Here is a 27,943-nt window from a genome sequence, read left to right on the forward strand (position 1 = left end):
ATCAACAGCCCAGCCCAGGACAGAGCGCGGGGGGCGCAGAGGCTGGGAGGGCTGCGACCCTGTGAAAGAAGAAGCTGCGCTAGCTCACGGGGCTGGGGATTTTCGCTTCTGAGCCACGGGTTGTCATATGATGTCTCTGTTCATCAGAGAAAGCAGAAGCAGAAGCCGGGGAGGGGCGGGGAGGGGATAGGGCTCGGAGGCGGAAGAGGCTGGAGAAAACCCATCCAGCAAGGAAAAGAGCCTGGGTCAGAGACCTGGAGGGGAAAGCTGAGCAAGGAAGGGGCTGCCAGGAGAGCCGTAAGAAGGAGAAGTGGCCGTCCCAGACGAATGCAACGGTGAAGGGCTGTGCAGCAGCCCCAGCTGCCAGGGACGGTGCAGAGGTCCACCACGACCACAAGCCAAAGGAGGACATGGCCCCAGCGGGTCGCCGTGGGGAGCGAAGGCCCTTGCTGGCAACGGGCAGGGCCTGCGATGGGTCACCGCTCAAGGGACGCTGGGCGGCATGCGTGGCTGTGCTGGTGGTGGAGGGCCTGGAGCGGGCGGCTTTCTTCAGCATCACAGCCAACCTGGTGCTTTACCTCAACAGCAGCACCTTCAACTGGGGTGGCCCCCAGGCGTCCCGTGCCTCCCTGCTCTTCCTGGGGGCTTCCTACCTACTCTCGCCCGTTGGCGGCTGGCTGGCGGATGTCTACCTGGGCCGCTATGGCACCGTGGCCCTGAGCTTCTTCCTGTACCTCCTGGCAGCTTGCCTGCTGCCCACCGCAGCCTCACTCGATGGGCGCCTCTCCCTGTGTGGGCAGATGCCCTCCTACTCCATCCAAAATTGCTCTGTGGATCACAGCAAGACATGTCTGGGTCATCCCCAGTACCAGTACTGTGCTCCCGTGGTCTACTCCGGCCTCCTGGTTTTGGCTCTGGGTGTCAGCTCTGCCAGAGCCAACCTTATCTCCTTTGGCGCTGACCAGGTAAGTGGCCCTTCCTGCCGTGTCCTGCTCTATCTGATCCTCCTCAAAAAGCTCCTCCAGCTAAGGGTATTTGCCATGTGCTGATGTGCAATAAATAATGCCAGTTTTTGTTCCTCCACTGAAAAGACAAGCGGGTAGCGTCCTCACAACCCGGGAAGAAAGACTGTGGGAAAGAACTGACATGCTGGTTCCTAGGATGGTTTCATCACCATAGTCCACCTGCAAATTCTTTGAGGCCCTTGGCGGAACCTTACTCGGGAAAGTGGGGCATAGGAAGGAGCAGAAAGTTGGAAGGTGAGAGTTGAAGAGAGGCAGAAGATGGTGAGAGGAGGCTGTGGAAGAGTGTTAGAGCACAGCAGAGATGTGGGAGGTTGGTAGGACAGGGATGAGATGGAAATCTTGTATTTGGACTGAGGTTTGGCTCTATCCAGGCACTGCTGACACTGAGCTGGTTATGGGGCACATTTCTCCACACTGCCTTCTCTTGCGCTGGCAGGTGACTGACCGGGGTGAGGACACCACACGGCGCTTCTTCAACTGGTTCTATTGGAGCATCAACATAGGAGCTGTCTTCGCTCTTCTGGTGGTGGCCTTCATCCAGCAGAACATCAGCTTTTTGGTCGGCTACCTCATCCCTGTTGCTTGCCTGGGCTTAGCCCTCCTCATCTTCCTCCTGGCCACCCCCACCTTTGTTACCAAGCCCCCCACGGGCAGCCAAGTCTCTGTCATGATCAAACTAGCTTTGCAGAGCTGTGGCTGTACCTGGCTGGGGGGCAACAGGGTCAGGTGAGACAGGTCTGGGGGTGTGATGGGGCTGAGCCATCCCATGTCTGACCCTTCTCACATTGTCCTTTCCTCCTACTCGCTGGTCACACACTGGGGCTAGGGAGTCTTTCCCCAGTAGCAGAGCACAACCCGGGGCTCCATCTCATGAGGAAGACCTCGCCAACTTCCGGGTGATGACCAAGATCCTTCCTGTGATGCTGACTTTCATCCCTTACTGGATGGTCTACTTCCAGGTGAGGTGTGTACTGGGCAGTCGGGTAGCCTAGGCAAGGGGCAAGATAGACCGAAAATCCTGGCCTTGGCTGGTCTCTCTAGAGACGCCAGCTGGAGACACTGAGTTCTGCCAGTCAAGTGACGTGGTAGCTATGAGAACTGATGGATCCCAGATCAGGTTTAATGGTGGGACTGCTTTGCAGGCAGGCATCTGCCAGGACGTTGGGAATAGGCAGTACTCAACTGCTGCTCAAGAGGAACAGCCTATAGGAATGTCTTTGAAGGGAGTGGAGGATCAGGCTGTTCAGGAGTATCTTGAGCCAGGGGGAATGTGGTGCAGGGTTTGCAGGTGGTTCCAAGACCTGAGTTTGAGTTGGGACGCCGTACCACATGTCACCTAATACCCAGAGCTGTACAATTGGCTCTGCTGAAAGCTTTTGGAGTTCCCGCTTTTTTAAACAGTCTTGGGGCAGTTTAATTCAGCAAGGAACATGCTTCATGCTGGCTGGAGGGAGGGCTGTGGGCAGACAGGGTGGTGGGTCTGTTCAGGAGCTGCGTTTTCTCCCCTCACCACTGAGCCAACAGAGCCACCCTCACTGTGTCTTTTAGATGCAGTCAACCTATTACCTGCAGGGCCTACACCTCCGCATCCCTAGCATCTTCCAGCACGGCCAGGCCCATGCCAGCACTACCCAAAACTACATGGTAAGAGAGAGGGCTCAGAGCTCACAGATCTGCTAAGCAGGGCCACGTCAGAAACCAGAGGCATCCCAAGGGATGCTGAACTCCTTTCTGAGAACAACTGCTGGGTCTCCACCTCTGTCTGCCTGCAGTTCCCAGATGCCTGGCTCCTCCTGGCCAACGTGGTGGTCTTACTGGCTTTGGTGCCCCTGAAAGACCGTGTCATTGACCCATTCTTGGTAAGGTGGAAGCTGTTGCCGTCAGCACTCAAGCGAATGGCCCTGGGCATGTTATTTGGCCTTGCCTCCATCCTCACAGCAGGTGAGGCCCCAGCATGAGCAAACCGGGATGTGAGCCTGCCACGGGCAGGGATTCCCTCTGTCCTCACCACCCATCTCCCCCAGGGGTCCTGGAGAGGGAGCGCCTGCAGTATGTGCATCACAACCAGACTGTCTCGCAACATATTGGCAAGGACAGTTACGTGGCCGCCTCGCTGCCCATCTGGTGGCAGATCCCCCAGTACCTGCTCATCGGCATCAGTGAGCTGTTTGTCAGCATCCCAGGTGAGCAGTGCCCTCCTTGCCCCGCACAGCTCCGGGGCGCCCGGCTGTGTGCACTCTGCCAGGCAGTGACGTGCGTTCTGCAGACCTCACCCATGGGTGAGGTCTGCAGAACGCACGTCACTGCCTGGCAGCGTGCACACAGCCGGGCGCACCCGGAGCTGTAGCGGGGCAAGGAGGGCACTGCCTCACCTGGGACCTGCCCTGCCAAACAGCTCTTACTGATGCCGATGAGCAGGTACCTGGGGGATCTGCCACCAGATGGGCAGCGAGGCGGCCACGTAACTGCTCCTTGCCAATACTGTTGCGAGACAGTCAGGCTTGTGATGCACATACCTGCAGGCGCTCCCTCTCCAGGACCACCCCCTCGGGAGCCTCGGAGATGGGCCTGCTGAGGACCCAGAGGGCACATCCCTGCCCGTGGCAGGCTCACATCCCGGTTTGCTCATGCTCTGGAGGCCTCGGCAAGACAGTTTCCCTGTGTGCTTAGCCCACCTTTGTGGCCAGCAGAGCAGGGATGGGTTGCAGCATAGCACAGGGGTGTCCTTAGGGCCCTCCTGGCTTCTGACTGTCCCTTCTGCTCACAGGGAATATTAACAACTGCCACATGGACTATTACTTCTTCCTGCTGGCGGGCATCCAGTTGGTTACCTGCCTCCTCTTCGCTTGGATCTCTGTGCACTATGAAAAACAGCCACAGCAGCCTGGCACTTGTCACCTCTGCGTGGAGCAGGAGGAGGACTGATACTATCAGAGGTGACCCAAGTCTTGTCCCCATTCCCATGTCAACTCAATCGGAGACAGGATGCTGGCCCCACTCCCACTAGGGCATGTGGGACAGGTTCCCAGGACAGCCCCACTGTGATAAAGATTTCTGCTCAACACCTCTCTGCAGCCCCAAGACCCTCCCCTTCAATGGGAGCAGCAAGAATGGCTCGAGACCGGCCATGAAAGGGAATTAGATGTGTGGGAAGGCAGGAGGGAAGGTTTACTGCATCCCTGTTTGCTGATGCAGCCCTGAGTTGGTCCATCCCACTGAGAGTCTCCAAGAAAAAGGATGATGGAGAGGGCTAGAGTGAGCATCCCCTTGTGCTCTCCTGGCATGATCCTGTCAGGGAATGGGGGGACATCTCAAGATCACCAGAACAGCTTGGTGGGGATTCAAGAGGAGTAGGAAGCCACAGTGCATCCGTGAAGAAAGGGACTGGCCATGGACATGTTCCCTTAACCTGCTGGATTTCACCAGTAAACCTATTGCCTAACTATGTGCTGGGGGAGATGGTTCACCAGGTTTTTTGTGGGGGTAGAGGACAGCAGAGGGGTGTCCAACTGTTTGTGGGGCCTGTTGCTCCAGCTGGAGGGCCCTCCTGCTGTGGGGATCCAGCGCTGGTCCTGTGTGCATTAGGTCTGGATGGGCTGAGGAAGGTGGGAGTCCATGAGCAGCGCCGAGCGGAGCCACACAGCCCGGCTTGCGTGTGTGCCAACAGGGCCATCACGGCAAGGGCACCCCAGCCCCCCAGTCAGATCCCAAAGCTCTTCCCAGGCCTGGCTCTGCCTTCTTCTCCCTCCTACATGAAGCCCGATGCAAACAGCCCCCCTAAACTAAGCCCAGGCCTTGCATCCTCTGCGGTCAGTTCAAGCCTCCAGAAAGCCACATGTCGGCTCCTTCCTCCACGGCGGGCCCGTGATGGGCTCCTCCAAGCACTCCTGCAGTTCTCCAATGTACTTCCCTGCCGCAGCTTCTCCAGCACAGCTGGGGCTGTAATGGAAAGCCCCTTCCAGATGGAAGGACCATGTCTCGATCCCCCCCACCCTATGCCAGTCACGGCGAAATGGGGGCTGTGACAGGAGGTGGCCACGCAGGCATCCAGTGCTGCGGTCCCCTTCCCCTCCCAGCAGGTACAAACGTGCTGGCCACAGGGAGGAGGGAGATCAGCTTTTAAAATATTTTATTTTTGTAACAATGTCAGAATTAAAAATCTTCCATAAATAACAGACACTCCTTGTGGCAGCCCCTTCCCACAATGCTACAGGTATAAAATACCGATCATACAAAATGGATGCACGGCCAGGGTGAAGGTGGGGATGAGCTTGTTCCCCCAGTCCCCCTCCTTGCTGCAAGGGAACAGGGCTGGGAATGGGGGCTGAGGGACACGGGCCGGTCCCTGGGATCAGACCACAGGACTCATCATCACTATGAACACAATGTCGCAATGAGACCCAAAGCAATCAGGGGACCAAGGCTTCCTCCATGCAATTCCCCTCTGGGGCAACTTCCAGTGATGAAAACACCCTCCAACGCCAAGGCAACCAGCAGGCCGCCTGGGTGCATGGTGGCAGCGGTGAAGCTCCCAGAAGCTGGGCCTGGGTAGCTGGCATGGACCCCGAGGACAGAAGATGCCCTGAGCAAGGAGGCAACCGCTATGCGAGCATGTCTCCAGTGGCAATGCCTTTCTGTGGAGGTGTCCAGGGGGGGTCTCTTCAGTGCCCCGGTGGTGCAGGGCTCCTGCCACCACGCTGGCCAGGGAGGGGATGGGTCCACCGGAGAGGCACGGCCTGCCACAAGCAGGGCAAGTGGGAGAGGAATGTGTCTCCCCAGGAAGCAGCAGGGAGGTGTGGGGAGGAGGACATTGGTCCCTTACTGGTTTGCCTGGCCTGGTATCAACCGGGGCTTGGAAGAGACCCCACCAGGTCAGGAGCTGCCCCGGATCCTCTCCATGTAGCTCCTGATCTCCTCGGGGTCCCGGAGCCCCATGTCCTCGCACACCCAGCGGATGTCGTCCTCGCTGGCCACCAGGATGGACTGGACGTTGGGGGCGGGCAGGGGGGGCTCCTCGGGCGCCCGCGGCGGCGCAAAGGTGACAAACTCCACGCGCTTCCGCCGGCCGCCCCCCAGCGCACCCCCTTCCTTGCGGGGCAGGGCACCCACGGGCGCTGGGGGGCCCAGGAGCGGGCTGCTGCCAGGCTCCTCGGCGGCAGCGCCAGGGGCAGGCACGGCCCCCGCCGGCACCGCGCAGCAGCACCGCACGCCCTCGCTGCCGGCCTGGGGCCCAGGCGCCGGCTGGGCGCTGGGCTCTGGCTGCCGGCGGTCCAGCTGCCGACTCAGCTCCTCCTGGTCGGTGCCCAGCCAGACCCAGTTGTGGGGCTGCGGGGTGGAAGGGGCCGTGCCGGCATCCGGCGGCTCCTTGTGCTGGTACCGCAGGACGAAGAAGATGCAGTTGATGAGGAAGATGAAAATGGCCAGGCAGAAGACACTGAGCAGGACGTACATGCCAATCTCCAGGTCGGTCACACGCTCAGGGGCCTTCACCATCTCCTCTTCTTCCTCTTCTTCCCCGCCAGCGCGGTTGTGCCCGTAGCCATCCTCCTCTTCCTCCTCCTCCTCCGAGGAAGACCCCAGCCCCTGGAGCTTGGTGGAGGCTGGTCCCACTCCGGCAGGGTCCCTCCTCCGCGGCTCGCTTGCCGCGGCCGTCACCGCCTCTCCAGACATGGCCCCCTCGGCCCGCGGGAAGGGCGAGCTCGGCCGAGGTCTGCCACCGCGGTGCTTGGGGCTGCCTGCCGTGGGCACGCGCCGGCCGTGATCCGCCTCGAGCCAAGCAGTGCCGGTGGCCAGCGGGGCCGCGCGGTGCCGGCCCTTGCGGCAGGCGTCGGGGCCATGCAGGCTGAGCTGCAGCAGCACCCCGCGCCCTGTGCTCTCCGCCACCAGCAGCGGGCGTGAGGCGGAGGCCCCAGGCGGGCGCACGGAGGCCACGGCGGGGTCCGGCGAGGCCACGGTCACCACAGCCTCCTGCCAGCCATACAGCTCCAGCGGGGCCAACGTGTGGTCGGAGAAGGCCAGCCAGACCGACAGCGTTGCCTCCTGCCAGGGACGCAAGACAGGCTGGCACCAGGCAGCGCGGGGACAGCACAGGACTGCCTCCCCTATGGGAGATGCTCAGTGCTCCCTGTCCCGTCCCGTCCTCCTTACCTGCTTGGTGGAGCGCAGCGCAGCCGTGCCGTGGCAGGTAGCCAGGATGACGTCGGGGTGCCCCGGCTCAGCCGTCACCTTCAGGGACAGCCCGGACACCACCTGGGCCCGTAGCTCTGTCACTGTCACCTTCTCCTCTGACACCACCAGCATCTGTTCACCCAGGATGGAGTCCGAGACGGGCGAGCGGACCTTGGCACACGGGGAGTGCTGGGTTGGGGGGCACATCCCGGCCTCCTGTTGCTCCTCTCTGTGTCTACCTTGGTCTTTCTTCCCTCTCCTAGATCTCCCCGTGCCCCAGGTCACCTCCTATCCTGGGATGCCCCAACTTCCCCTGCCCCCCGTCTCCCTCTCGCCATCCGCCGCATCTCCCCATGCCCGAGCCCCACATCCCTACCTCCACGGAGGTCACGCCAGGCTCGCGGCCAACCACCACAGCACCCCCCTCCAGCGAAGCCACACGGGGATCCACGACCCGGGCCCGGGCAGCCACCAGGTGGGAGACGTCGAGGAGCCATTCGGCGCCGGGCAGGTAGGCAAGGTGGCGCCCACCGTCGAGCGGGTGGGCCACAAAGTGCGCGAGGAACCGCACCGCCGTGCGCTGGTACTGGGGCCGGCAGCCCCGCGCGCGCCGCTCGGCGTCCTCCCCGGGATCCTCCGCCTCGGCAGGGACACTGCGGGGCGGGATGTCAGTGAGGAGACCCGTGTTGCGAGCGTGCCGGGACTCAGGAGGGACAGGCTGCCCCGGGAGCAGGGAAGCGGTGCACGACACGAGCGCGGCGAGGTTCGGCATGGCGGCAGCGCATGTCACGAGTGCCGCAGGCCTCAGCTGGGCGAACGGCCCGCGTGCAGGCTGCACCTCTGCCCAGTGCAAAGCCCCCCGCGCCCGCTCACCTGTCGGTGGGGCTGCCCGGCAGGCGCCAGCCCCGCACTTGCTCCAGGGTGGTGTCGCGCAGGTCGACGCGCAGCGGCAGCAGCGGCGCCCACACGGTGAAGCGCAGCGAGGCGTGAAAGCGCCGGAACCAGAAATCCACGCGGGCCCCGCGCGCGCCGCGACTCTCCTTGCCCGCCACGAACACGGAGTCGCACGTGTCAGCCACCTGGCGGGGTGACAGGGACAGGGGCAGGGGGCAGCCGCGGGGCCGGGGCAGGGAGCCAGGTGGGCACCCCGCTCACCTGCAGCACCTGCTTGTCTGCCGACTCGCAGCCCAGCCGCTCGGTGACCTCAGCCACGCTGCCACCCGCCTCCACGGCCACCAGCTTGACGGGCACCGCGCGGGGCACGCCGCTCAGCGGCGCCGTGTTCACGATCTCCAGCTCCTGCGGGCAGAGCGGCGCCGTGTTGGGCTCCCAGCGCGGTGGGCGGGCCGGGGCGCTGCGCCGGGGGCACCCACCTGCGCCAGCGGGACGAGGGCGCGGATGTCCCGCTCCGACACCTGGATCTCCCACACCATCTTGTCCTTCTGGGCCTCGGGGTCCTGGCCGGGGTACTCCACCTGCCAGGTGACGGGCCGCGCCGTGGCCAGCCCCCCGGTGCCGTTCTCCACCGCCAGGTCCAGGTGCAGCAGCTCGGCCCCCTCGGCCACCCTGCGCCGCCGCACGTGGGCACGGGCCAGGGGCACCCCTGGCTCCCCATTGGCTGGCAGGAGGGGGGATAACTGCCCCCACCCCACCTCCCGCCCAATGGCACCTCGCCTCCGCCGCGATTGGCCGGCAGGGAGTGGGCGGGGAAAACAGGGGGACCACCCCTCCCGGTGCCACGCAACATGATTGGCTGGTAGCTGGGTAAATCGGAGGGGTGGGCGTGGCTCCGCAGGCCGCGTCTGATTGGCTGCAACCCGGGGGACTTGGTGTTGGCGCCGTCCTGCGACACCCGCGGCGCCTTCCCACGCTGGCCACGCGCCCGCCACCAGGGCCGGATTGTGACTGCGGGGGGACACGGGCGCCACCCTCCCCCCTTCCCGCACCCTGCCACCTGGAATTCCGCCGCCCCGTCCCACCTGGCGGGCTCCCGTCCCCCGGCGCCATGGCGGCGGCAGGTCACCACGGCCGTGGAGTGCTTGGCGCCCCGCGCGCGGTCCAGCTGGGCGAACCAGGCGGCGGGGTCCGCCGGCCGGGCCGCTACCACCTGCAGCCCCTTCTTGGCCTTCACCCTGCGAGCGCGGCCGGTGGGCGCCACGTCACCCTGGGGGGCGGGACCGGGCGCCGGCGTCTGCCCGTCCATCCCCTTCCTGGCGCAGCCACCAGCGCACGCGGCGTCTCACCGGAGCGTGAGGTGGTCAGCGGTGAAGTTGTGCCGCAAGACGAGGGTGGCGGTGAAGAGCCGGCCCGGGCGCAGGGCGGCCTCCGGCACGCGGAGCAGCACCTTGTCGTCCAGCCGCACCTCCTGCCAGCGGGCCGGCTCGGCGCCTCGCAGCTCCAGCTGTCCCACGCGCCGCAGCCCCTCCGGCCGCCCCCCAGCCTGGCCGCACTCGCCCGGCGCCATGGTGCCATAGGAGAGCTCCGCCGGCTCGGCGGGCTCCGAGAACCAGGCTGGGGGGATCTCCAGCTCCACCACGCAGACGCCCAGCGGTGCCTGCAAGGGGGAGCGGGGCTGAGCGGCGCCAGCGCCCGGCCCTTGGCCGCGGGGCCCGAGCCCGGCACTCACCTGCATGCGGCAGGTCCCGCGGATGGCCCGGCCCCGGTGCTGCACTTGCAGGGCGACACAGGGCAGCGCCCGTGCCCTTGGCATCCAGTCGGGGCCCTGCAGGTGGAAGAGGACGCGGGCGAAGGGCTGGCTGGGTGAGGCCGTGCTCTCGACGGGCACAGCGCGGATGGACCAGCCCGGCGAGATGTCCTGTTGGAGGGGGCTCTCCGCCGGCGCTGCCTGCAAGGACACGGGGGTCTAGCTGGGGGTCCCGGCTTGCCCTGATCCCTCCGTGTCCGGGCTGCGGCCGCAGTCACCTGTTGGGCACTGAAGGGCGCGTAGGTGGCCTGCACAAGGGGCTGCCCCGGGGCGCCGTGCCGCAGCAGCAGGTAGGTCTCGGAGCGGGCTCGCAGTGACGTGTTGGCTGGCAGGTCCCGGTCCACCCGCTGCAGCCGGTAGTACTCGGGCACGTCAAGCAGCTCCAGCTCGGCAGGCAGGTAGACGGGGTCAGGGGGGTCCACATTGCCGCTCGCTGCAGGGACAGGGACGGCATCCCTTCTGGTAAGGTCTCTTTGGTCACCTCCTCCTCCCAGCCCACCCCCGAGCCACATTGCCCCCAGAACTGGGGCAATAGGAGAGCACCAAGAGGTTGCTTTTTCTCCCCACATGCCCTGTTTTTCCCTCCCGCGCTGCTGGGCAGTCTGGTGTGCGTGTGTAAAACGCGCAGCTCCTGCTCCTGCTCGTGATTGCCGGGGCCAAGGCAGGACTGCAAGGCTGCAAGTCCACCGGGATGGGCGATGGAAGGAATCTGCTTGCACCCACACTTGGGGGAACGTTGCTGGGGTGCCCAGCCAAGGGAGAGGGACGGAGGTCCCACAGGGTGAGACGCAAGCACAAGGCGCCTGGATCCCAGGGACTGCAGAGTGTACCAGGCTGATCCCATCCAGATCCCAGGAATTCCTATGTGCACAGACAGATCCCGGCTGGGCTGCAGGCAAAAGGCTTCCCACGGGGAAGAGCCCAGCCTGGTTCCCTGCGTGCTGGGGGCCGGGCAGCTCCCTGACAGATCACAGGGGATCCCATGCGCATGCAGAGGGAAAGAGGAGGTCCAGGTGAGCCCACAGGGTATCCCATGAGCACGGGGGGGCAGCAGGAGTAGGTTCCAGCTGGAACACAAGTTCCCATGTGCACGGGGCAAACAGATCCCAAACAGGTCCCAGAGGTCCCCATGCACACAGGGGCAGATCCCATGCAGATCATGGGGGCCCCTTGTGCACCCCAGGGAGATCTCACACAGTCACAGAGACTCCCGTGTGTAGTGAGGGCAGAGAGCAGATCCACTTTGGATCACAGGGGATCTCATGTGCATGCAGGGCGGGAGAGCAGATCCAGTCTGCACCGGAGAGGATCCCATGTGCACGGGAAGGAGAGCACATCCACTCCGGATCCCGGTGGATCCCATGCGCGTGGGAGGGAGGGCGGATTCCCCGGGATCGCAGGCGATGCCACGCGCTCGGCTGGGAGGGCAGGACCCCTCGGGATCCCAAGGGAAGGCGAGCACGGGGTGAATGGGAAGGGGCGCAAACCCCCGCGATCGCGGCTGCGGATCCCGCCCGTCGCGGTTCTCCCGTGGGCGCGGAGGGCCCGGCCGTCCCCGGGGCGCCGCGGGGCTCCCGGCGGGGGCGGAGCGGCTGCCGGTACCGCTGCCGGTGTCGGTGCCGGTGCCGGCCCGCACTCACCTGTGGCGGCGAGGAGGACGGCGGCCAGCAGCGCCAGGCGGCTCCCCGGGCCCGGGGCCGCTGGCGGCGGGGCCATGGCCGCGGCGGGCTCCGCGGCGCGTCCGTGCGAGCGGCGCCGCCGCTCCGGGCCCCTCCGCCTCCGCCGCCGCGCAGACAATGGGGCCGGGGCGGGACCGGCACCGGCGCCGCCTCCCCCGACGGGTCCTGAACACCCGCGAGGCGCAGGGCCGAGCTCCCTGCCGGGACGGGCAGCACCGGGCGCCCTCCCGGGACAGGCAGCACCGCGAGGCTCCCAGGACAGGCAGCACCGGGAGCCCTCCCGGGACAGGCAGCACCCAGCACCCTCCTGGGACGGGCAGCACCCAGCACCCTCCTGGGACGGGCAGCACCCAGTGCCCTCCCGGGACGGGCAGCACCCAGAGCCCTCCCGGGACAGGCAGCACCGGGAGCCCTCCCGGGACGGGCCGCCCGGGAAGGGCCCCCCAAAGTGGGCTCCGCCGGCACGTTGGATGCCTCTGTCACCCAGGATGGGGTTTGCACGGAGGCCAGTGCCCACCCCTCGCCCTCCACACAGCCCCTGTTGGTCCTGAGAAGGGGCTGGGGGGCACGGGGCGAGACTGGGGGTCAGAGTCAGACATGGGCAGGCAGCCAGGCCAGTAGCGCCCAGCCCCTGTGGCGGGGACGCCTGGAGGGCGATGGGGACAGAGAAGGGGACAGAGCCTGACAGAAAGGCCGCTACATGGGTGGCAGGGACGGTGCCCTGGCTTGTGCAGCTGTCCCTGCCAGCCACCGAGCACCTCCAGGCCCTGCTCCGGTGACATCCCCCAGCCTGGGACCACCCCAGGACGCCCACACGGGCAGCACAGCCCAGCCTGGGCTTCGCCGCCTCTCTGCCACGACAGGAAAATAAACTCCCCAGCACTGGAATTAAATAGTGTTTATTTGGTAGCATGTATCAAAATAGTTTTAAAAGCAGCTTGGAAAAAAAAAAAAAAAAGAACCAACAAGGCAGCATTTGGTGATCGGCTCCTAGAAGAGGTGCACGGCAGCAGCGTGGCACCCCCTTTTGCACAAACATAAGCCCCAGCTTTGGGGAAGGGAGAGAAATCCCGGCCACGTTCCCAACGGGAAGCAGAGCCCCCCTCGGACAGACGCACGGAGGAGAGGGGCGGCTTCGCGGACGAACCCGCTCCGTCCTGCCGAGCAGCGTCTGCGCTCGCGGCCGGGCAGACGGACAGGGCAGCTGTGCCCTTGGCAAGGGCGGGCACGCGGCGCTGCTGCCAAGTTTGGCCGAGACACCGGGGCTTCAAACGCCCCCCACGTCTCCCCTGGCAGGGCCGAGTTTGGCGTCGGGAGCGAAGGGGGTGGCTGTGGCCAAACCGAGAGCCACCCTGTCCCCTCCCGTGGGTGCCAGCTGCTGGCTTCAACCGAAGCCCCATGGCGCGTGCAGAGCGAGCGGGGCCCCGGCCCCATTGCCGGGACACGGCGGAGTTAAAGGCACTTACGGGCAGACCCGGGGGTGGCACCGGGATGGGGGGCGCAGCAGGGAGGGGTGCTGAGGATGCCAGCAGGGAGCGGGCCCCGGGGACGGCGCAGGGGGCACGTGCCCACCCTCAGTCGTCCTGCCGGTTGCCGGGCCCCCCGTACTTCTGGCGCCACCGCAGCTCCTCCACCTGCCGCTCGAGGCTGCGCACGGCGGCCTCGAGGCGGGCGCCGGGGCCGCGCGCGCCCGCCAGGCGCCCCAGCAGCGCGTGGAGCAGCCACAGCGCCAGCAGCAGCCCCGCCTGCACCGTGGGGCTCTGCGGCGAGGACACGATGTAGAGGAAGGCCTGCACGAAGCAGCAGAGCTTCACCCACCACAGCGCCGACAGCAGCAGCTCCAGCAGCAGCCCCAGCAGCCGCGACAGCAGCCAGGAGCTCAGCAGCAAGGCCAGGCCCCACAGCAGCACCTTCTGCACCTCGCCGGGGCCCAGCGCCGCGCTCTGGAGCGTGTCCCCTGCAGGGCACAGAGGCGTCAGGGATGTCAGGCTGGGAGCGCCTGGCCTCATTTCCCCCAGGAGCAAACACAGGACAGCGTTAGCTCCTCCACGGGAGCCCCGCTCGCCCCCCGGCCTGCAGGCTGCTGCCCTCCCTGGCCTCGGTTTCCCGTCCCGGGCCCTGCGCTTGGGGCAGGGCTGCAGCGAGGGCGTTTCGGGGGACGCGACAGCAGTGCCGCTCACCATCCAGGCCAAGGGCAGCGAGGACCTCTCCCAGGATCTTGCAGAGCGCCGTCAGAGCCGCCGAGATGCCCAGGGACACGGTCCAGAGCACGGCAGCCAGGCTCTGCAAGGGGCACAGAGCAGGCGGCTCAGCACCGCGGCCCGGGTGCGGGGACGAAAAGCCCCGCTGGCTCTTGCAGGACGCGTGAGCGCGGGCTGCGGCAGCAAGGCTCGACGCCCGTGCCGTGCCCGGGGAGGCCCGCACCGTGCCCGGGCGCAGCAGCCTTCCCACGGGGAGACCCGCGCTCCCCGGACCGCCCCGTCCCCAGGGAAGGCCGGAGGCGGCCGCGAGTCGCTCCCCGGGGCTCGGCCGCCTGCAGCCTTCACCGGCCGGGCCGAAGGGCGGCGGCGGCGGCTCCGCGGCCGCCCGGGGCCCTCACCTCGGCCGCCAGCTGCAGGGGCTCGCGGCCCACGGCGCGCTCCAGGGCGTCCCACGCCGCGCGGCCCAGCCGCGACAGCGGGTCCTCGCCGCCGCCGCCGTCTCCCCGCCCGCCCGGCGCCGCCGCCGCGCCGAGGCCGGCGGCCACCGCGAGCAGCGCCAGCGCGGCCCGGCGCCCGGCCCCGCTGCCCATGGCCGGCCCGGAGCCCCGCGGCGGCGGAAGGACGCGCGGGCTGGCACCGCCGATACCCGCAGCGGCCGCGCCGGGGGGCGCTGTGTTTAGCCGGGGCCGCCGGGAGCGCCGCCCGTGCGGGGGGCGCCCTGTTTAACCGGACGCCCGGCCAGCCCCGCGCGCCGCCCCAGGGCACCCGAATCCTGCGCGGCCCCGGGGCAGCCGCTTCCCCCGCGGCCCCGGTGCCCCCGCGGCCCCCCCCGCCTCTCCGGTGTCCCCGGGCCCCTCGCGCTTCCCCATCCCCCCCCGCCGCCGCCGCGCGGGGGCGCTGCGGGGCCGGCCCGCGCGGCGCGGGGCACGCCGGGAGCTGTAGTTCCCGCCCCGCCGGACTACGGCTCCCGGCGCGCCCCGCGGCAGCGCGGGCGCCATGGCAACGCGGCCGTGGCCGGCAGCGCGGGGCGGGGCGGCGCGGGGCACGCCGGGAGGCGCCGTTCCCGCGGCGGAAGCGGCGGGGCGGCAGTTCCGTTTCCGGCGGCGGGGCCCGCGCGTGGGCGGCTCGGCGCGGCGGCGGCTTCGGCTCCTCCTCGCGCTCCCGCCATGGCCCTCATCTGCTCCAGTGAGTGCGGGGGGGATGCGGGACGGCGCGTTGCGGCCCGCGGAGGCTCCGCCCCGGTTCTCGGGGGTGCTGGTCCCGCGCGGGTTGCGCAGGGCCCCGGGGCGGCTGCGGCGGTAACCGCTGCGCTCCGCCTTCCTCCGCGCAGTCTCCAACGAGGTGCCCGAGCACCCCTGCGTGTCTCCGGTGTCCAACCACGTTTACGAGCGCCGCCTGATCGAGAAGTACATCGCGGAGAACGGCACCGACCCCGTGAACAACCAGCCGCTCTCGGAGGAACAGCTCATAGATATCAAAGGTGATGGGAGCGGGCGCTGCGCGCAGGGCCGCCTCCCTGGCAGAGCCCCCGTGCTCCTCGGGGCAGCGCAAGAGTCCTAGCTACGGCGGGGCTACGGGCACGGGGCAGAGATGCGCCATTCGCGGGGGGCAAAAGGGGCTGCGCCTGGTAAGGTGGGTGATGCTGCTCGAGAAAACACTCGTGGAAGCGGCAGCAGAGCAGCTGGAGGAGGCGGGCGCAGAGACGGGCACAGCCGGGGCCGCAGACGTCCCACAGGCTTCCTTGGGCAGGCTCCTACGGCAGCCGTTCTCAGTGCCGGGGCCCTGAGGAAACCTTTCCTGAAGGACTAGTTGGTGCTGCTGAGAGCCCGTGGAGGCCAAACCCCTGATGCGGCCAAGGAGCTGAGCTGAGGGGAGGCCTTGCGAGAGGACGTAGTCGGTGGAGGAAGCAGGAAGGCTTGAGCGGGAGGTGGTGGCTTGCGGCGAAGCTAGGGGTCGATCCCGGAGTTTCACGCGGTCTCGCTGTGTCGTTCACAGTCGCCCACCCCATCCGACCCAAGCCACCATCCGCTACCAGCATTCCAGCCATCCTGAAAGCCCTCCAGGATGAGTGGGTGAGTGCTGGGCTGGGGCTGAGAAGGGCGCTGCGTGCCAGTGCTGGCCCCACCTGGGAGGAAGGGGTGCCTGCGCTGAGCCTGATCCCTTCCCTGTCTCCGTGTCCCGCTGCCAGGATGCCGTCATGCTGCACAGCTTCACGCTCCGCCAGCAGCTGCAGACCACGCGCCAGGAGCTGTCCCACGCGCTCTACCAGCACGATGCCGCCTGCCGTGTCATCGCCCGCCTCACCAAGGAGGTCACCGCGGCCAGAGAAGGTGACGTGGGGCCGTGCAGGGGCTCTGGGGGACGCCGTGGGTCTGGGGGGGCGCGCCGCAGCGTGTGGCCCCGGAGCACGTAGCTCGATGGCTGGGGCCGTCTCTCTCCCGCCTTGGAGCGGCCACTCTAACTGGTCGGTTTTCTCTGCCCCGCAGCCCTGGCGACGCTGAAACCCCAGGCTGGCCTCATCGTGCCCCAGACGGTGCCGTCCTCCCAGCCCAACGTGGCGGTGAGTGTCCCCCCCGGCGCGTCCCTGCCTTGCCGCCGTCCTGGCCGTAACCGGCCCTCTTCCCTGTCCCGTGCAGGGTGCTGGGGAGTCCATGGATCTGGGCGAGCTGGCGGGCATGACCCCCGAGATCATTCAGAAGGTAAGGGACCTTCCCTCACAGCCTCCCCTGGCTCCTCACCGCGAGAGCCTCCATCCGTTGGGTAACGACCTTTCCTTGTTCTGCAGCTGCAAGACAAGGCCACGGTGCTGACCACGGAGCGCAAGAAGGTGAGTGGTGGCATCTCGCCTTGGGAGGGGACGCAGTTGGGTGGCTTTGGGTGCTGCTTAGCCAGGCGCTGTGGAATGAGGACGTGAAGGCTCCCTGGGGGAGGCCGTCGTTTATCTCTGTGTTGTTTTATTTCTGCAGAGAGGCAAGACTGTTCCAGAGGAGCTGGTGAAACCAGAGGAGCTCAGCAAGTACCGGCAGGTGGCTTCACATGTGGTGAGTGCCACAGCTCGGGACAAGGGCTCGAAAGCTCAGCTGGGTATCCTGGCATCTCCTGCGCCGCTTTGCAGCATTAATGAGTGACAAATTTGCTGCTCTGCAGGGCAGGAAGAGGGTCATGGCGTTTTGTGCCACAAGATGGGGGCATGTGCTGGGATAGATGTGGCCCAGACTGCCAATGTTGGAAGGAAACACCCTGGGCTCCCCATGAGGGCCTCTCAATTCCACTGGGGACACTTTTTTATTGTGGCATTAATCCAACGTCCTTTTAATTTGTGTAGGGGCTGCACAGTGCCAGTATCCCAGGGATCCTTGCCCTGGATCTCTGTCCTTCCGACACCAACAAGATCCTCACTGGTAAGGGAGCCGGGGATGGGCCGCTAGCCAAGAGCTGCGGTTGCTTTGGGGCACGTTGCTCTCTGTGCTGCTGGAGGGTGGGTGTATGACCAGGGGCATCAGGAATTCCCTTGGCTGAGTGCAGAGCTTCTCAGGACAACGTGGTCCCGAGGAAAGGTGGGTGGACTTGGGCTGGGCTGGCCGCAGACTCCATCTCTCGCAAGTCTCTGTTTTGTTTTTAAGGCGGGGCTGATAAAAATGTCATCGTCTTTGACAAGACTTCGGAGCAGATCCTGGCAACGCTCAAGGGACACTCCAAGAAGGTCACCAGTGTCGTGTTCCACCCGTCTCAGGTGCGAACATGCCCGTGTTTGGCCTCTTCCCTCACAGGCCAGATGACTCTAGATCAGATGGACCCACCTCCTCATGGCCTGTTGTAAGGGAGTGGGGTGAGGGGGTTTCCACCTTAGGTGATGAGGGCAGTTCTAGGAAGCGCTCAGATGGAGACATGAAAGTCTTGACCTTTGGCATTAACCTGCTTGTCTCACCCCCGTCCAGGACTTGGTGTTTTCAGCTTCTCCTGATGCAACCATCCGGATCTGGTCTGTGCCCAACGCCTCGTGTGTCCAAGTTGTCCGTGCCCACGAGGGCTCTGTGACAGGGCTGAGTCTCCATGCCACGGGTGACTACCTGCTCAGCTCTTCTGATGACCAGGTGAGATGCTGCTCCAAGAGTGTAGACAGCCGCAACCCCTTGTTGCTGGGTGCTCAATGCTCTGTTCTTCTCTTCCAGTACTGGGCTTTCTCGGATATCCAGACAGGCCGTGTTCTTACTAAGGTGACAGATGAGAGCTCCGGCTGTGGTAAGGCTTGTGGCTGGGCCTGCCTGCCCCTGGGGGCTCTTGTGAGGTTGTGGAGAAGGGGTTTTTCTGCCCACACAGCCCCGGGTCTCCAGCGAAACTTCCGTGGGCACCCCCCGGTAAAAAGGTCTCCCAGGTCAGACTCTTCCCCCAAACCTTCCACGTTTCTCCCTGTGTCTCTGCAGCTCTTACTTGTGCCCAGTTCCACCCAGATGGGCTCATTTTTGGAACAGGGACGATGGACTCCCAGATCAAGATCTGGGATCTGAAGGTAAGGGCAGCTCTGGGCAGGCGAGGGCTGTGGGGGGTGCGAGGGGACACGGCTGCTACTGGTCTGTTCGGTCTGGTGTCCATCCGGGTGCTCAGCCCTAGGCACAGAGCCCTTGTCTGCGGCTGGGAGGAGGCCCTCAACGTGGCTCGTGGTGGTTTTCTCCTACAATATAAAGCTTCGGCTGAAGAGTTGCCTCTTTTCTGGTGTTGAAGCTGACAATCGATAGCGTTTTTTTGACAACGGGTTTGCCCTCTCCCTGAGAGAGGAGGAGGTTTACGGGGAGGCAGGCTGGCTCTGCTGCAGGGTGAGTCACTCCGAGGCATACTGATGATCCGGATGGACGTAGGTTGTCTGCTCTGAGCACAGCAGGGTGAGTCACTCCGAGGCATACTGATGATCCGGATGGACGTAGGTTGTCTGCTCTGAGCACAGCAGTTACAGGACTCTGCTGGGTCCCTGGAGCTGATGTGAAGAGTCTGGGTGCTGCATGGGATGGCAGTGCCCCGTGGCTTTCCTTATCTCCACTTCCATGGGTACACGCAAATTCTGGCCATTCTGCTCCTTCAGAGGCTCTTGTGCTCGCCTGGGCTTTCTCTGCCCAGCTGAAACCCTGCCGAGGCTGCCCAGGGAGGGCTGAGGCTGCCAGGGGCCGCGTTTCCCTACGAGCGCTTCCCTGTCTTGCTCCCAGGAACGTACCAACGTGGCCAACTTCCCAGGGCACTCGGGCCCCATCACCAGCATCGCCTTCTCCGAGAACGGCTACTATCTTGCCACGGCCGCGGACGACTCCTCTGTCAAGCTCTGGGACTTGCGTAAACTCAAGAATTTCAAGACGTTGCAGCTGGACAATAACTTTGAGGTGCGTGACCTTGGATTGCCTGGCTGGGCAGCCTTGCAGATCGCTGTCACCATGTCCCCTTTCCAAGACAAGCCTGTGCTCCTCTCATCTGTGGGGAGCCTGATGTAGAGCTGCCAGCTGCGGTGGTGGGTTCCCTTCACGAGGTGTTGAGTTGCTCCCCTGTGGCCAGTTTGGAGCTTTTTGGCCTGGTGTGAAGCTTCGCTTCTCCCTCTCCGCAGGTGAAATCTCTCATCTTTGACCAGAGTGGCACCTACCTGGCCCTGGGTGGCACCGATGTTCAGATCTACATCTGCAAGCAGTGGACAGAAATCCTCCACTTCACAGGTGAGGGGCTGCAGCTGGCGGAGACACACAGCGGGGATGGTTGTGAGGGTGGTGTCTGGGTGCACTTTTTGGCAAGAGGAAATTGGATTCTGGGGGGCATGGTGCTGCAGACCTAGCTGTGGGGCGCAAAGTGATAACACAGTCCCCATCAGCATTTGTGCCAGTGGATACCGCAGGGGTGAGGGAAAACGGGAGGCAATCCTTGGCCGTGCAGCCTGAACTCTTGGGGTTCTGAGAGCAGGAGTTCTGGAGACGATCTTTCCTTGCTGCTACTGGTCCATGACCACGGAAAGAGCACGTAGGAGAGGCCAGTTCCTTTAAAGCCCCGCGTCCTGCTCTGCCCGAGCTCCGCTCGCAGTGCCGTGACCGCGTGCCGCCTTCCTTCCGCAGAGCACAGTGGCCTCACCACGGGGGTGGCTTTTGGCCACCACGCCAAGTTCATCGCCTCCACGGGCATGGACCGGAGCCTGAAGTTCTACAGCCTGTGACCGCAGCAGCGCGACTGACGGGGGCCTCACGCTGGCGTTTGGGGAGGCACCGAGGGAGTATTGGGGCTGGGGGGGAGGCGGGTGGGTTTCATTGCTTCTCTGCGCTTCCCTGCTCTAGTGATTGGCAGAAGGGAAGCAACCAGGATGTCACCTTCCTTGTTGTTGTTTTTATGGGTTCGTTGTTTTGTTTTTCTCCTTTCTTGGTTTTGTGCTCGTCTTTCTGGCTTTAGATTTTTTTTTTTTTTTTTTTTTTTTTTGTGATTGTAACTGAGTCAACAAAAGGCTCCAACCCATTTGCTGGTGGGTGTTTGTGACTGAGAGACCGTAGTGGGGATGCATGTCAGGAAGGAGGGAGGGGGGCGAATGTGCAGGTTTTGTAAGCAGCTATCTAGTTTCGTTACAGAAATAAAGAACCGTTAATCTTTCCTCACGTGAGCACAGCTCGCTGTCATCTGTGCCCAGGAGGAGGGCGCCAGGGCTCCGGAGAGGCAGGCAGTGCTCCCAGCCCTGCTCTTGGTGACCTCTCCCACCCAGCCACGGAGGTACCTGGCCCTGTGGGAAGGGTCTGGTGAAAGATCTGGGTGTGGTGGAGCGGTGACAAGCCCAGGTTTTCAAAGGAGAGCTGCTCCTCTCCCTGCAGCTTCCGAGAGATGCTTTGGCCTCGTTTTTCCCTGAGATACAGGAGGAGCAGAAATGAGTAGATCCATTTTGCCTTAGGCAGCTGGCTCTGTGCTCGGTTTCGCCTTGGCGTTTGCTGGAGGAGAAAGGGCTTCCCTGAGCTCAGTTCACCCATCCTTCTGGGTGTCTCCTTGAAGGCGAGATGGGTTGTGCCCCTGTGGGGGTCCCTTGTGCCCCCCGAGTAGCTGAGAAGCTGGCGCTCTCCATCCTCCACAGCTGCCTATGCCCGAGGCAGCCTGAGAGGTAAGAGAAGCAAGGGGCTGTGCTGCACCGAGGTGTGTGGAAGGGAAACCTCCCATGGGCTCTGCGTGAGCTGGGCCGGCTGGGCTCCCCCGGCCTCCTCCCCTCCAGCTAGGAATGTCTGGGAGCCGTTTGGGACCCATCTCCCATCCCTGGAATGGAGAAGGAGAGAGCGGGGAGATGGCTGTGGGTCCCTGCTACAGCGTCACTTCAGTGAGGCTCAAGGTCCCTTCCTGCAGCAGCCGCCAGCTCCCCCCGGTCACCTGGGAAGCCCAGGAGATTGGCAGGAGGTGGTTCTGTGCGCTCTGGCTTCACTCCCAAAAAGAGGAGGCCGCAGAACATCTCCAGGGCAGCTTTGTGAGGGGCTAAAGCATCTCTCTGCCAGCCCTTTCAATGCTGCCATGAAGACTGGGGGCAGGGTGAGCAGGGGGAAGGGATGCTGGCAAGTGTTCCCCGTCCCTGCATTCCCTTCCCTCCTCCTGGCAACCCTGAACACGCTGTTTGCTGCCCAGGAGGGCCGAGGGCTCTGGCTTTGATAACTGGTGCAGGTGAGGGGAGCGCCTAGCTCATGGAGTCAGGCACAGGGAGAGCAGCCCACGTGGGTCTTGACGCCCCGGGAAGTGCCCTGTGCTTATTTCAGTTTCTCCCAGTTTCCTTCATGTCTTTTTTCTAGGCCAGCCCACCCTGTATGCGGAGCTTGGCCTCGGGCATCCTGCTGCCATGGCATGGGGGAGCTCAGGGCTTCCAGGGCACTGCTAATCCCATGTGGCACTTGTGTGCCCCAGCCTCCAGCAGCCCCTCTGCGTTCCGGGCTTTGGGGAGTGTACGTGGTTCCTTTGGACACGGGTGGGAGCAGCCACACGCTGGCAGCTGCATTCCTGCTTTGAATCAACGTGAGCACTTGGGTGAAGGATGTGACGGACCAGATAGAAGTGCTAGATGGAGAGGGAGACATCACAGCCACCTGCCAGAGGGGTAGGATTGCGTGAGTGCCTGTAACACATAAGGGAACCTCAGGGGAGGATGTGGGTATCACAGTCTCTGAGATAAGGAGCCTCTTTTTTGGTTCCTGTCCCCCACAGACAAACCATGAAAGCCTCTCACTTGAGCCCAACACTTGCTGATTTATTTTTTACTTGTACTGCACGTTTTTGGCGTGGGAGAGCAGAGCCAGGAGATGTCTAGTCAGCTGTGTCCTGGAGGCAACGACTGTGGAGAAAAGGCTGTAAAATAGTGCTGCCCGGGGCAAAGGGGCAGCTGGTGGAGAGGACAGTAATAGGAGAGCTGAAAACTTAGTTTTTCAGTTAGCATCTGAACAGGTACTAGCAGGAATACTCACCCTGCACTCTTGAGCTCAGCCTTGCTGCAGCTTGGGGCTCTCCTGGAAGATGATGCGTCCTTGAGAAACGACTTTGTCCATGGGCTCTGGTGTCCTCTTGTCACCCAGAGACCGGCGGGCTCCTGGGGAGGGGTACCAGGAATTGGCAGGGAAGAGGTTTGCCAGTTAGCAGGATGGGGAGTCGTGCTGCAGGCCACCAAAGGTCCCTCTCTGGCCAGCACGCCGTTACCAAACAAGTGGTCAAAACTTCTCAGCTCCTCGTGTTGAGGCCACACAGGAGCACGTGCTCGTCACAGGCAGGGCAGCATCTGCCTTGGCAGCTGGATGCGACCAGGAGAGCCCTCCCCTGAACGCAGCCACACTTACTTGATGGCACTCCCAGCTGGCAGGAGGGGCGGCAGGGCTCTGGCTGCGCGAGGTGGCACACGGAGGCACTGCAGAAAATGTACACCTGCAAGGCAGGCATTGGCACAGCGTTAGCACCTGGGGCAGGGGCAGGGCCAGGAGCTGGCAGACAGGAAGCCTGGCCCTTTGGCCTCGTGAGAAACAGCTCTTTTAGTCCTTTAGCCCTATAATACAGCACAGATTCCTTGCTTGTTTTGTAGGGCCACAGTCAGAGAAGAGGGGAGACTACCTGGCAGGTGGCAGCAATGTCTGTGTCTGCACATCATGAGCCGGGGATCTTTGGCTGGGTGGGAAACCATAACATTTGCTCAGTAGCAGTACCAGGGCTTTGTTTAGGGTGTTGATGTGGGCTTGCTGATATTACAGGTTGGACAGTGAATGTCCCCACAGCTTGAAGGACACCCCTTGGGGAGGTGTATTCACCGAGTCATCTGGAAAGAGCCCATTTCTTGGGGGCTAAGCGGCCCTAGATGGGGCTGGGCGCATGTGGGTCTGCAGGTGGTGGCTGGGTTTGCATGCATTGGAGGGCAGTACCCAGGAGGGATAGCGGGAGAGCTCTGAAGCCAGTGGCCAAGTCGCAGGGCTTATATGCCCTGCATCGGAGCCCTTGTAACTCAGTCTCCGAGAGCTGAGCTCAAGCTCCACTTCACCCCGCAAGGCTGAGTAGAGACGTTCCCCTGCCATGACGTTTATGCGCCCTCTCCTCACCTCTCCTTCAAGCATGGCCATGGAGGGGGACTCCACAAAGGTAAACGTGGAGACAACGAAGCGTTGATAGTGGCTTGGGAAGGGCAGCTGTTGTGAGGCTGGACCCACAGGTAGGAGCTGGGTCCTGTAGTTGTCCCCTATGAATGGACACCTGGATGCACAAGAAGTACCCTCAGTCGCTGCTGATGGCCCCTCCTTGCCATCCTTCCTTTCCCTGCCTGCTTCCCACTCACCCGTCCACAAGGATGGGCCACTGGGGTTCTGCCGTAGCGCTGGTGCTGGGGGACGCCCAGCACTGGTGCAGGACCAGGACCAGGTTGGGGTCTGTCTTCTGCAGGAGGCGAACCTCGACGTAGATGGGGTCCCTCAGCACCTTCACGAGGGGATAGTCGCCATCCTCGTGGTAGCTGCTGTAGCTTTCATCTGTGGGAGAGGAGGGAGAAGCCCAGCTAGCCGTGGCCCCGGGGCGCACCGCGGTGCGGCCACGTGGGCTGCTCACCTGTGGCAACACGCAGCTGGAGCCGCAGGGGCCCAGGCTCTGTGAGGGCTTCTGCGGTGGGAGGCACTGCCACCTCTACACGGACCGGCAGGAGGTCGCTGGCGTTGTAGATGCAGCGAGCGTGGAGGCTGTGGGGGGAAGAGCAGGGCGAAGACACAAAAGCTCAACTTAGAGGAGTCATAGGTTGTTATCTAGCTGCTTTTCTGGCTTTCACTCAGCAACTTTATTAGCTCTCTTCCTAAGCAGGGAGCAGCTCTTGTTGCCAAACCATGCACAACCATGTTCTCTGACCTTCTGGCATCCAGTCACTTGACAGGAGCCGGGGAGAAAGGGAACTTTCTGGGCTCCTGATCTGCAAGGTGCCTTAGGAAGCAGCTGAGTAGGTTTTGCTGAGGTGGGATGTAAGCTCCCTGGTCCGCTTGGCAGGGAGAGCTGGTGTCCTTCTCAGCCAGGAGTCAGCTCAGCCACCCCTTCCCTCCCCTTACATGTAAACGCTGTCCCGTGTGATGGAGCCACGTGGTCCTGCCTGTACATCGATGGTAGAGATCAGCTGGTTCTCATAAATCAGCCGGTCCTCGATCACCTGGGGGAAACACAAATGCAGGCTCGACTTTCTCTCTTGGGGCAGAGCTGTCAGGGGCACCAGTGGCCCTGTCCTTACCTGGACTGTGGTACCACACTGAGTTACAGGGAACCGGAACATCACGAAAGACTCCGTCACCTTGGCGGGATCACAGTGACCCTCGTCGCTGGCCAGCCGAACACTGTCCAGGTTGTAGGGCTGCATGGACAGGCCCCGAGGCACCACAATGATGAAGTGCCCATCCAGCAGGCACTGGACAGTTGCTGCAACATGAGGACATGGTTGCCCAGTGGGCACAGGTTTAAAAAAGTCCAAGACCTAATGGTCCTATGTCACAGCAGGTTTGGGGCCATGGGCACAGCACATTGCTCCATGCCCTCTGCCTTGGCTGGCTCTCCAGAGAGGCACAGGCCTGCCCTAGAACCCATGCGAGCACCTCTCTGGAGCCCTAGACTAGAGGCTCTGGCAACCACCACCGGTGCCTGCCACACTAGGGACCTCCAGGCCCCGTTCTCCCTACCGACGAGCGGTGGTGAAGCACATGAAGAGAGGGAGATACCTCCACAGACCCTCCCCTCCCGGAGGCCGCTGAGTCTTTTACCTGTGTTGCCGTAATAACAGGGAGCCACACGGTCCATGTCGTCGTAGCAGCAGCCCGCCTGCAGGCAGCCCTCGCGGCCCTGCGGGGCCACGCAGGGGATCCTCCCCGTGGCCACCTGGCACTGCTCCCGCGTCAGCTGGGCACCTGGGGCAGCAGAGGGGAGAAGGCGGGCACTGCGCTGAGCATCCCCGCGGCCTCCCGGAGCGCTCCCTCAGGACCGCGGCCGCTGGCGCTGCTCCAGGGGCAGAGAAGACCCTGCCCCATGCCGCTTCCCTCCGCCCTTCCCCGTTGGCAGGGCTGCGAATACCTGCCCCTGCGGAGGGGTAGAAGAGAGCCGTGGACTGAAGTAGGCCAGGCTGGGAGTGAAGCCCAGGGCGCAGCAAACCAGGCTGGGCTTGAAATCCTGGGCTTGCTAGACCTGGCTGGGTTTGAGGCTGAAGTACAGGATGTGATAGACCTAGTTGGGACTGGGGGTGAAGCCCAGGGCTCACGAGACTCGGTCGGTGTTGGCTAGGACGTCCAGCTTGGGTCTGGACACCTGGTTGCATGTGACTTGGGTGGGACTGAAAGCCAGCGTGAGCTAGTCCAGTTTGGGTCTGGACACCAGAGTGTAGTAAACCAGTCTGGGAGTGGGTCTGAAGGCTGGGGTGAACCAATCCCGGTTGGTTTGGGGGCTGAATGCCAGAGTGCACTAAACCTGTCAGAGTGTGAGCACCAGGGTGTATTAGGCCAGGCTGGGAGTGGGGCCGTGTTCCAGAGTGAACAAGGCCTTGTTGGGACTGGGGCCGTGTTCCAGAGTGAACAAGGCCTTGTTGGGACTGGGGCCGTGTTCCAGATTGAACAAGGCCTTGTTGGGACTGGGGCCATATGCCAGGGCGAACAAGACCAGGTTGGGCATGGGGCTGTGTTCCAGGACGAATGAAGCCAGACTGGGACTGGGGCCGTGTTCCAGGGCGAATGAAGCCAGACTGGGCCTGGGACTGTGCTCCAGGGCGAAGGAGGCCAGTCTGGGTCTGAACCCCAGGGTATAGCAGGCCAGGCTGGGCTGCAGGCTGGATGCCAGGACGCAAACCTGGCTGGGGCCGAGCAAGGGGCCGAGCCTGGCCTGGCTGGGATTGGGACTGAACCCCAGGACGAGCTGGTTCTTGCTGGGGCTGAACGCCCGAGTGCACTAGGCCAGGTTGGGATTGAGGTTGAGCTCCTGGGCGTACTATTCCTGACTGGGTCTGAACCCCTGGGCGAATCTGGCCAGGTTGGGTCTGAACACCTGCCCGAACCAGGCTGGATTGGGTCTGAACTCCTGGGCGAACCTGGCTGGATTGGGATTGGTGCTGAACCCCAGGATGCACCAGACCCGGCTGGGGCTGAGCCAAGGAGTGGGCCTGGCCCGAATGGGTTTGTCGCGGCAGCTGGTGCCCAGGAAGAGCTAAGGCGGATTGGGACACACGGTGCAGGACGCCAGGCTGGGGCTGGGGAGCGAGGACACCATCCTGGCTCTGTTGGATGTCATTCCCTTCCTGCTCGATACGCATGTTCCCGTCCATGAGGACATAGTAGTCAGCCGGCTGCGGGCAGGTCATGTTGACCTCGTAAGAGGCTGCAATGACCCCGCTGATCAGCACTTCTTCCATCCGCACCCTCAGGATATAGCGGCCTTCCTGCAGCAAGGCAGAAAGGATAGTCACCTCTAGTGCCTGCCAGCCACTGGGCACGAGACGTTTGGGAAGGGACCCTCACCTTTACCAGGACGTGGCAGCCCTCATAGCCAGAGGAGAAGCTCACCCCTCCATCCACCCCGGTGTTGAGCCAGTGGAGGCAGATGGAGCAGTTGGCCACTTCGAAGAGGCTGCCGAACTCATCTGCAGAGACAGTGCGCGTGCACCGGGTGAAGCGGGGGCGCAGGCCGGGTGGGCACCCTGCTTTGGGGCACAGCAGCAGCTACTGCCATCATCCCCCCGGGGCACCAGGGAGGATTGCCCCCATCACTGCCTCTTGCCTGCCCCATGTGGGGGTGCGTAGCAGACCCAAACTCGCTCCCTGTAGCCTGGCATTAGGTCAGGTTTTCTCCCAGGGTGGGTAACTGCAAAGAAGTCCACCCCTCCATACAACCTCTTTCAGCAGCACAATCCAGGAGAGGCGCCACGCCAGAAACGCATTCAAGCCTTTGGCCCACCCGAGTGGCCTGATGCTCCAGGGACAAAGACCCCAGCGTGGGACATGGAGGCACTCGGGTTTTAGGGGAACAGCCAGGCGATCGTCACAGAGTGAGTGCCTTGCAGAGCCAGGCAGGCTCCTGCTCGCGTTCCCCAGCACTCACCCAGGACCTTGAAGCGGACGGTGCGGCCTCGCGTGGGATATGCCAGGAGCTGCATGCCGTAGTCCCCGCAGTCATAGCGGTACTGCAGGAGCGAGAAGGTGATGCCCGGCGCCGAGGCCAAGAGGAGCAGCAGGGCCACGAGGCAGCGGCTCCAGCGCCAGCCCATGGCAGCAGCGATGGGCTCTGCCAGCGGGACAGCAATTTATACCCGCCACACTGGGCCCGGGGGGAGGTGACCAAACAAGCTGAGTGGGCCGTGCTTGGGATGGTGCCGCCTGCCCTACAGAGCACAGCAAAACGCTCCCCGTGCCAGAGATCAGGGCTCTGGCGCCGCGAGTGACCTGGCTCCGCAAGCGACCTGGCTCTGTGCATGACCTCGCTGCCCCGGCGCTGCTCTACGGCTTCACCAGACAACAGAGCTTTAGACTCCTGGATAGCTCAGGTCCAGCCCGGTGGGTTGACCAGTGCATACTGGGTCCGCTTGTATTTGTCCTAGCGGACTTGGGCCCTGGAAAACTCATCGCTCCGAATGCTAAAGTTACTGCAGAGCTTTCAGCCCAAGGGGGCTGCTAGGGCTACTTCAGGTGTCCACGTCAGAGCCGGCTGCCTGTGCAA

General features: G+C 63.8%; 5 protein-coding genes across 5 annotated transcripts; 2 read left to right on the forward strand and 3 right to left on the reverse strand.

Annotated features, from left to right (window-relative positions):
• The first annotated feature begins 396 nt into the window (after positions 1 to 396).
• SLC15A3 (solute carrier family 15 member 3) lies at positions 397 to 3,988 on the forward strand. Its single transcript, XM_088534156.1, is given in 7 exon segments — positions 397 to 965; positions 1,462 to 1,754; positions 1,822 to 1,984; positions 2,574 to 2,669; positions 2,798 to 2,966; positions 3,050 to 3,256; positions 3,718 to 3,988. Coding segments are annotated over 7 exon segments (1,716 nt in total). The 5' UTR covers positions 397 to 410; the 3' UTR covers positions 3,951 to 3,988.
• A 1,905-nt stretch (positions 3,989 to 5,893) lies between these two features.
• TMEM132A (transmembrane protein 132A) lies at positions 5,894 to 11,635 on the reverse strand. The gene is made up of 11 exons (XM_088534310.1): positions 11,538 to 11,635; positions 10,116 to 10,330; positions 9,820 to 10,038; positions 9,437 to 9,747; positions 9,173 to 9,325; positions 8,567 to 8,759; positions 8,349 to 8,492; positions 8,067 to 8,272; positions 7,570 to 7,846; positions 7,173 to 7,364; positions 5,894 to 7,064 (listed from the first exon to the last, which is right to left on the reverse strand). Exons 1-11 carry the CDS (start codon positions 11,611 to 11,613, stop codon positions 5,898 to 5,900), a joined length of 3,153 nt encoding a protein of 1,050 aa, XP_088390436.1. The 5' UTR covers positions 11,614 to 11,635; the 3' UTR covers positions 5,894 to 5,897.
• Positions 11,636 to 13,150: 1,515 nt separating this feature from the next.
• TMEM109 (transmembrane protein 109) lies at positions 13,151 to 14,367 on the reverse strand. Its single transcript, XM_088534223.1, has 3 exons — positions 14,176 to 14,367; positions 13,757 to 13,859; positions 13,151 to 13,533 (listed from the first exon to the last, which is right to left on the reverse strand). The coding sequence occupies exons 1-3, from the start codon at positions 14,365 to 14,367 to the stop codon at positions 13,151 to 13,153; spliced, it is 678 nt and encodes a 225-aa protein (XP_088390349.1).
• Positions 14,368 to 14,850: 483 nt separating this feature from the next.
• PRPF19 (pre-mRNA processing factor 19) lies at positions 14,851 to 19,964 on the forward strand. The gene is made up of 16 exons (XM_088534151.1): positions 14,851 to 14,962; positions 15,108 to 15,257; positions 15,773 to 15,849; positions 15,966 to 16,107; positions 16,264 to 16,337; positions 16,414 to 16,476; positions 16,563 to 16,604; positions 16,744 to 16,818; positions 17,103 to 17,178; positions 17,401 to 17,510; positions 17,716 to 17,871; positions 17,950 to 18,019; positions 18,202 to 18,287; positions 18,976 to 19,146; positions 19,365 to 19,470; positions 19,861 to 19,964. Exons 1-16 carry the CDS (start codon positions 14,944 to 14,946, stop codon positions 19,956 to 19,958), a joined length of 1,515 nt encoding a protein of 504 aa, XP_088390277.1. The 5' UTR covers positions 14,851 to 14,943; the 3' UTR covers positions 19,959 to 19,964.
• A 2,259-nt stretch (positions 19,965 to 22,223) lies between these two features.
• On the reverse strand, positions 22,224 to 27,494 carry ZP1 (zona pellucida glycoprotein 1). Its single transcript, XM_088534311.1, has 13 exons — positions 27,329 to 27,494; positions 26,749 to 26,870; positions 26,322 to 26,669; positions 25,898 to 26,255; positions 25,319 to 25,780; positions 25,012 to 25,155; positions 24,489 to 24,673; positions 24,313 to 24,410; positions 23,828 to 23,955; positions 23,562 to 23,751; positions 23,329 to 23,479; positions 22,582 to 22,666; positions 22,224 to 22,337 (listed from the first exon to the last, which is right to left on the reverse strand). The coding sequence occupies exons 1-13, from the start codon at positions 27,492 to 27,494 to the stop codon at positions 22,231 to 22,233; spliced, it is 2,544 nt and encodes an 847-aa protein (XP_088390437.1). The 3' UTR covers positions 22,224 to 22,230.
• Between the last annotated feature and the right edge of the window lie 449 nt (positions 27,495 to 27,943).

Source organism: Tinamus guttatus, unplaced genomic scaffold (assembly GCF_059628265.1).
Source record: "Tinamus guttatus ecotype Peru unplaced genomic scaffold, ASM5962826v1 Tinamus_guttatus_pri_ptg000546l, whole genome shotgun sequence".
Taxonomy (NCBI): Eukaryota; Metazoa; Chordata; class Aves; order Tinamiformes; family Tinamidae; genus Tinamus; species Tinamus guttatus.